Source organism: Thunnus thynnus, chromosome 12, assembly GCF_963924715.1.
Source record: "Thunnus thynnus chromosome 12, fThuThy2.1, whole genome shotgun sequence".
In the NCBI taxonomy this organism is placed as follows: Eukaryota; Metazoa; Chordata; class Actinopteri; order Scombriformes; family Scombridae; genus Thunnus; species Thunnus thynnus.
The window spans coordinates 27,110,541-27,118,747 of record NC_089528.1 but is presented as its reverse complement, the minus strand read 5'-3'; the positions used below and the strand labels follow the sequence as shown (position 1 = coordinate 27,118,747).

The window sequence follows — 8,207 nt, the reverse complement described above, 5'->3', positions numbered from 1 at the left end:
TTAGGATGTTTATGAATGCTGTCTTTGTCTAATGATCTAATTACTTGTCAGACTCTGGTTGGTTTTGAACAAATCATGTTAAGATGTCTGAGTGGCTTACACAGGCTATTAAAGGTCACATAGCAATCATAGCCTATTATTTCAGAATGTATACATAGCTGGGTGGGGAGCCTTTTGCATTCAATAACAGCTATATGTCATGTTAATTCACTATGCTGTCTAAAACAAACATTTCTTCTAGGCCTAACTGACAAACCCTCGTGATAGACAGATGACCTCACTGCTTTCTGCCCCAGAGCATCCTGGGACCAACGACCTAAATCACTGAAAACCATAAGCTTTTCTCTCTATATATATTTTAAAGCCTATCATTCATCTCACTGGCTTGTGAAAAGTCATGCAGGGTGAGGGGTGTAGATGTGAGAGATGAGAGGTCAAAGGTTATGTTTGTCATTACTGCTATTTCTGCAGGGGTAGAAAATAGCAGCCCAAGAAGTATATCCTCAATCAGAAGTAGTGTTACATAACATAAGGAGAAATACAATGAATTAATGAAAGTCATTGTAATAGGTTAGCACACATCTGAATGGGTTAAATCAATTCTCAAGTGGCTGTTTTCCACCTTAAGTACAATAGCAGGAACAAAGCTCATGTGTTTTAGTTTGGCAACAAGTCTGGCTACGTTTGGGTCGTAATTGTACCAAGGTTGCAAAATGAATTTAATTGGTCTTTAAAAATGCCACACGCAACATTTTTAGCTTTCTCCAAGGAACAGGCACTTGTTTTCTTTAGCTGATCTTAGCTGATCTTAAAGAACTTGACGTGCTTAAACCCATGTAGCCTTAATTATTGTTTTAGTGTTTTTTTTTTTAAATTACATTTGCTTAAGTATAGTCAAGAGCAGCACAGCTCTTGTTAGCCACACTCCTTGATGAACTGTTCAGTGGTAAAATCAAAGCAAAGACGAGACATATAAGCCATTCAGCCTCCCTTTACAGAAAACCAACACTCCTGGATCAGTCTGTCTTTTTTTTCTCTGTACAATCCCTCTATCATTAACATCAAAGGAAGACAGAATGGATTTTGTTTTCCAAGCCATGGCCGTTAGGGAGCACCCTAACTACCCATCCCCCCCCCAACTACTACCAAAGGTGAAGAGGATGCTGGGTAATCGATGTTTCTGATGCCTCTGACATCTTCTCTGATGTGCTGTTGTGGTCAATGATGAGTTTTCCCTCCTACTTCTCAATCTCCTCCGTCTGTCACCCTTGAGATCGGAGAGTGTTATTGCACCTGAGGCAGGCGCGGGTTGATACGTTAACTTCAGCTGAAGAGGAGATCGATGGGAAGCGAAGGCACCGACTCCTAATATTCTGCTCTGTATTGATGTCTCAACACAGAATCCACACATAAGGCATTTTGTCTTTGAGTGACATATCAACCAGTTAAAGAGAGATATTTTCATGAGGAAAAAGTCATCATTGGTAATATATGTGTGTTATGGGAAAAAGAGCTGTGATTTTCATACAAATTAATAAACCAAATCACTGGGGGCCACTGTGATTTGAGGTTATTCCTGTCAAAAAACCATCAACTGCACTTGTTACCAATGACCACTAGATGGTAGTAAAAGTAACATTTTTCTCAGGTTATGTGATGCCAGTAGAAACCCAAGACAGTCCTTGTGTTCCCACCATGAAACTTGTATAAAAGTCAAAAAACAATCATCATTATTTACTTTATATAATTTTGGACAGTGTGTTGCATTATATCTTAATTTTCTGTCAGAGACTTTTTTTTTAAATCTATAAGACATGCCATCAAAAAGTCCTATTTATAAACCCATGTTTTAAAGGGGGTGGTGCAAGCAAAATGCTCCATATGATCTTATTATAGATGGTCCGACAAATTGGTGCCTGGAGCATGGATTGTATCATGACTGCACCATGTGTTAAAACAGACATGGTGGCTGGGATTTTGCCAAGGACACATATCTAACCAAAGTGTTTCTGTGTGAGAGTCTTAGCTTGACAACAGACGCATACTACATATTTGGGACACTGTTTTGTGTGAATACGGGTTGACGCATGTGTAGGGTCACCAGGTTTGCTTGTTCGACTTCTTGACCTCCATGAGTGACAGTGCGGTCCTTTCTCTGAGCACCAAGCTGACCACTGGCCAACCTGCTAATGTTTCTGCATGTCTTAGCTGCCATAAATACCAAAGCAGAGGAAGAATGAGAGAGGTATGAGGCATGTGTTAGGGTCATGGATACAGTGGAAGTAATGTGTCTCAGGGGTTGTGTTACTGCATCATAGTCATTGTTTTATCCAAACTGGAGTATGAGATCAACAAACATTTTCCAGAACAGGGCCATCTCCACATATGAAGATAATAAAACTACTACGATTCAGTGGGAAAATGTTTGGTCCCAGGATGATGAAGTAAATGCAGTTTCAGAGTCTTTTGTGCCCTTTGAAGGTCATGTACAGAGGCATACAATGAGTCAACAGTCACTATTCAAAATAAAGACTAATAGGAATCCACACAAAAATACAGAAAGAGCTGTAAAAGACCACAACAGATGCAAATGCGAAGATGACTCATGTAATGAAAATGGCAGACAGGTGATCAAAAAGTGCAACAGAAAATATCAAGTGGTCATCATCTATTCTGACTGAAACTGTGGTCACTTTTTGCAGTTCTGCCATTTATAGTGTTCAGGCTCCTTTTCCTGTGTTGAGTTTTATAACTTTTGCTCCCAAAAACATTATTTTGGTGATAAGAAAATATGTTGGATAAATCAACTGTAATCTCTCTTATGCCAACATAAAAAGTAAAAAAAGTTCTAGTAAAATATGTGGCATGTCGGAATGTTTTCACTGATGTTTGTCACTGATACTGCGCATTTATTAGTGAGGCAATATGTGATATTTTTAATATTGTACATCACAAGACCTTATCTGAGCAGGGTTGGCTTGAGTCAGGTCATGGCTGGGTCGTCGAGCGGTCATGTGAGAGGTCAGAGGTCAGGTCAGTGTGTCTGTTATGGCTGCTGGCATTCAGTAATCCAGACAACAGCTGAACACTGGAACCCACAGCTCCTTCAAGGTCAGACAGTGTGTTTTTGGAGTGACTCATTTTCTCATAAAAAAACAGAAACAGCTCATGGTGCTTTAAAGAAGTAAAACAATGCCAATCATTTGAATTTGCACAAAAATTTTTATTAATAATTACTTTTTTAAAAAATGTGCTTTCTTTCAAGCATGCAACAAGAAAAGCTACACATCAGTTGTGTCACATGAAATCTTGCATCTTAAAAAAACAAAAATTAGGGGAAGATAAGATAAGATGCCTTTTGCCCTTTACTAGCTCTTGAGAAAAATATCTGGCTTTTTACAGTAGATTGCAAAAGCAACATATATAGCTTGTTAGATTTTCAACATTCTTCACAAGATGCTAACAAGTGGCTAACTTTGTCTGTCTGCCATTGATGCTGGGTATGTAGTGTAGTGCATACTGCAGCTGGACACAAAGTTGATGAGGGCAGAATTTTGGAAAACCAAAATAATGAGCTAAAAGCAGCTAATGGGCTCCATAGAGCTGAGAGGAATTGCAGAGTCCGGTAATAATTTCTTGTTCATATTATACTGTATATAATTAGTGCAGCTTTTAAATTACAACAGAACAATAATAGTTTCTATGAATTCATGCATTACAAAGATTCAAGCAAAATATTTGGGCTTCTTTTCACCTTTCCTGTCCATTACACCCATGCCCTCTTATCTTGAGGAGAGTCACTGATGTCAGACTGTTGGCTTGAGTTTGCCTCCACTGGGGTGTACTGGCCCAGGTTTTTGACACCCATGGGTGTTGGCATACTAGTGCTTGGTAGTGGTCCCCTCTCTGGGCGAGGGCACAGCGGAGGTCTCAGGTGGCTGTGGAGGACAAAGTGGGTTGGTGCCAGAGTGCTCATGGGAGTAGGTGAGCGGGACATCTCTGCCTTTGTATCTATGCATTTTAGGCTCTTGTCATCAGCAGTTATACCTGTTTTAAAGGTGGGTCCTCCAGTCACCTTTGAATGAAGAAGCTCAGCATTTGGCACAACACCAGCAGTATGTTTTTCATCTCTGAGACCATTCTTTGAACTTCCACTTGGGCTGGTTCTCCTGCTTAAAAGGACATCAGTGTCTTCAGATGCAGTTGTCGTTGTAAAGACGCTGCTTTGCTCTCCTTTACTCATCTCCTCTATCAGCATCTCCCTCTTCCTCCTCCATCTCACCATCGCCTTCATGGAGCTCACCAGGTCAACCAGACTCAGTAGTATGGACAAGGAGGTGACGCCTAGCATGAAGTTGAGCATTAAGGTCTTCTCTGTAGGTCTGGAGATGTAGCATTCGACTCCAGATGTGCAGGGAGCCTCGTAACAGAGGAAGCTCTTTGGAACAGACAAACCAAAGAGAAAAAACTGCCCTGCACCGAAAACCACTTCCAGAAGGATCCGTAGAATCACGACCAGGAAGTAGGCGCAGTAGAAGCGTGGCGTTCCCCATTCACGCGGGAGGTCATTAAGTGGAGCTTTATTCAAGGACAGTTCTCTTGAGGAGCTCGAGTTATCCAGGGTGAAAGGTGAACCTCCTCGATTCCTGTCACTGTAGAAAGCTCCAAAGTATGGATAAGACAATATTTTATGCATGATGTAAATTGCAAACATCAAATGTGGAAGACAGAGAAGAATAAGGTGGAACAGCCACAGATGGAAGATGGATACAGGAGCAAATACGTCAAAACAAACATTCAAGCAGCCTGGCTGGATGGTGTTGCAGATAAATCTCTCCTGCTCATCACGAAAGAGGGTGAAACCGGCTAGTAAGAGGACCAGCAGACGTAAAACCAGCATCAACATCCACCAGGTTTTACCTGCAATGGAGAGAAGATGACCAAGTAATTTACGTTATAATGAATGTAGATCACTGAATTGACAAATATGGTGAAATTTAAGTGAATCAGTGGGAAAATTACAGTAGGCTTTGTCTTTGCAGAACCCAACAACATTTATGAATGAAAAGAAATTGGGATGCAATGTATTTTCTTTATGGTTATAAAAAAGAAGACAATGGATAAAATGATTGTTTGCAGTTACATGAAAATGCACTTTTAAATTAAATAGATGAATATCAACAACAAAAAATAATTATTGATTATTACTACAGATTTTTCAAATAACAACTGCAGGATTACGAATACATTTATTTTTAAGATTAAATCAAGTCCATTTTTATTAATACAGCCCAATATGACAATTTTTACAGCACAATACATCTTCTATCCTTAGACCCTCGATTTAAACAAAAATTCCCCCCAAAAAACCCTTTAACGGGGAAAAAAATTAAATAAACTTCAGGAAGAGCAACAGAGGAGGGATCCTTCTTCCAGGACAGACAGACATGCAACAGATTTTGTGTTCAGAATAACAGAATAGACCAAAATAACTAATTTACAGGATGACAAAATTATTGCTAGGTAGACTCTTACTGTAGTAACACTGCTTCATTTCTAATATTTTAACTAACAAAGATAAACTTTGAAGGGACTTACCCATAAAGGAAATATTATGACTGATAGTGATGAAGAGTAGATCTGCTGCTCCCATCGTGCTCACTGTTCAGTAAATAAAAAACCTGATCCCATAAGAAAATAACTCAAATTGATTTTGTAGCCAGGAGAAGTCCCTACGTTGCTGTCTCCTTCAGCACAGCTTGCTACTAAATCCAGTCACCTCCAACGTTGTGTTACTGCTCCTCAGTCTTGTCTGTTGAGGCCAGGACCTGTGGAGAGAGCTATTCTTACCAGGCTGCCATCAAAGCATTGCTGGGATGTCGAGGTGCCAGTCAACCTTACTGGAAGAAGGCAATCATCATTATCATTAGATGACACACAGGACACAATTACTTCAGGGATTCGTGTAGCTGTGTGTTTTATTGCTGACCACATTTGCAACAGGTCATTTTAACAAAGTGCGTAAGGTATTGAGCCCTTTTTAAGAGCACCTCATTTGCTTTCACAGAAAAGAAAAAAAAACAACAAAAACAAAATAGGGCAGTGGGCTATGACTGTTGACAAAAAAAACAACTAATAAATACTTATCTAATAACTATAAACCCATAAAAAATAACCTGGGAATGTACAATGCATAATTGTAAAAGACACTTGCATTCCAAAAAGTTTTCACCAACCCCACATGGAACTTGCACGCTAATGTTACCTTGCTATGCAACTGAGAACACAGCAGTCGACGGTTCCTCTGGGGTAAATGCTGCATTGAACTTAGACTGATCTTCTTCTGAGGCAGAAGGCATAGAAATATTATCTTCAGTCAGCTTAGAAAGCTGCTCCCAACCAGGCTGAAGAGGCGAATGATAGTCAGGAGGCTAACATTACAGCTAATGTTACTAGCAAAGAGGTAGCCAGCGACAGTGAAGGAGCCACCACCACCTGTGAGAAAGAGGATGATGTCGATAATAGCAGGGACATTCTGCATTTAAGTCTACTTCTATGGAGCCAGAACCAGAAACACAGGCTGCTAAATATGAAGAGGAAGTATGAAGGTATTATTGGAGCAAAACAACTGAGCACCTGTGACAGTGACAGTGGAACTTGTAGTTGTAGAAAATAGTCACACATGTATCAGTAAATTTGACGTCACAGAGAAGAATGCTGTAGAGTTGCGAACTTATAGTTTTTTTTCTCTTCCACAAACTCAACGCAACAGTCACACCTTCTCAAATTCTTCATTGCAGGTGCACAAATCCTTCTCTATGAATCGCAAATTAAGAAACTCATACACTCACATTTTTGCTACAGTTGCTGCAGTGAACATGAACATCACACACCCTCATGAAATACTGTGAAGTCATCCGCAAATAGGTATGTGAATTCGTGCAATGAGGGTTGCACACCCTGTAGAATATTTTCTCACAAATACATTTTTTTTTCCTTGGATATTTTTCCAGAACAAACAAGTCAATAACTACAACTGCTTCCGCGCTCTCACTTTTGCACCACATATGTCCGTTAAATGTAGAGCAAAAGATTTGTGCACCTGTAGAGCCAGGGGCGGGCGCTGTTTAGAGATCTTAAAACCCTTTTGGCCAATCAAGGGAGCTTGTTTGAGAAGGGTCCGACAGCCGGACCTTATTGGTTCGTTTGGGCTCCTGTCGTGTCCCTGGGTGCCCGAACAGAAAAAAACCCCAAAACTCCAGCCTCAAATCTCCAGCTAGTAACTTACCTGACCTTCCCGACTCAGTAGAGGAGCTGGCACCTGATGTTTAAGGTATGTTTTCTGATATCACTTATCATTATACTTTTGTTTATACAGTAGTTTAAATATGCATGCTGGTCAGCTATGACTATCTTGCTTCCTGAAAGGTACGCTAGCTAACAAATTACATTGTTACGTTAGCTTACAGTAATTAGTCGGCAGATGATACACTCAAACTAAATTGTGCATTGATTCTTCAAATTCTCCTCCGTTATCCCTAAAGATCACTGTAGGTCTTTGCAGGTTAGTATCATGAGTATGCACTGAACATGAGATTAATGGTGTTTTCTAAGTGAGTGAGTGATAGCTCATATTTATCGGAGCTTCCTGGAGCTGGGCTGTGACTGAAATATTTTATTTTAATTTTAGGTTTGTTTTATGCAAAACAGAAAATTGATTTAATCAAGGTGCTTTGGGCTGAAATGTATTGGTGAATGTTAACTAATACTGGCTTTGTTTCTCCATCCATTTGAATTCTGTGATGCTGTTCGTGAGAATTGTTAATTGCAGTGTTTTTCAGTCCTGGTCCTGGGGATGTTTCTCTCCCTCCCAGTTTGCTCCTGTGGAAAAATACTGTGGTTTCTACAGGAGACGTTTCTATCTCTAATAATGATTGTGAATGCCTTTAAAAAGGCAAAACAGGAGAGAATCTGCAGCTAAGTCTAAGAAACAGGAGGGACCACCTGCAGTTTGTATTGGAGTCAATGAGAACCAGACAGCTTGTTCACTATAAATTAAGGTTTAGATCTCAATAACTAGAACTCCTATGGGAACTATATGTACATTTTGAGAGAGAGGAGGCTTATGGCAATATTGTAAGGGTGATTGGAGAGTTAAACAGACTGATGAGATATGAAAACTGCTGTAAGAGCCCCTCACTTTGGAC

At 39.9% G+C, this 8,207-nt stretch overlaps 1 protein-coding gene across 2 annotated transcripts; it reads right to left on the bottom strand.

Annotated features, from left to right (window-relative positions):
• Positions 1-3,256: 3,256 nt before the first annotated feature.
• Positions 3,257-8,105, bottom strand: LOC137194603 (gap junction delta-4 protein-like). Of its 2 annotated transcripts, XM_067606659.1 has the most exons (3): positions 6,266-8,105; positions 5,599-5,828; positions 3,257-4,920 (listed from the first exon to the last, which is right to left on the bottom strand). In XM_067606659.1, exons 2-3 carry the CDS (start codon positions 5,651-5,653, stop codon positions 3,767-3,769), a joined length of 1,209 nt encoding a protein of 402 aa, XP_067462760.1. In that variant the 5' UTR covers positions 5,654-5,828; positions 6,266-8,105; the 3' UTR covers positions 3,257-3,766. The 2 variants fall into 2 exon arrangements, with proteins under 2 accessions (XP_067462760.1, XP_067462759.1); XM_067606658.1 differs by having other exon boundaries at positions 5,599-8,105.
• Between the last annotated feature and the right edge of the window lie 102 nt (positions 8,106-8,207).

Coding starts and splice junctions, on each gene's coding strand:
- LOC137194603 (XM_067606658.1), bottom strand. CDS start 5,653: ATGGGAGCAGCAGATCTACTCTTCATCACTATCAGTCATAATATTTCC. Junction 4,921..5,598: donor TCATAATATTTCCTTTATGG/GTAAGTCCCTTC, acceptor TCTCCATTGCAG/GTAAAACCTGGTGGATGTTG.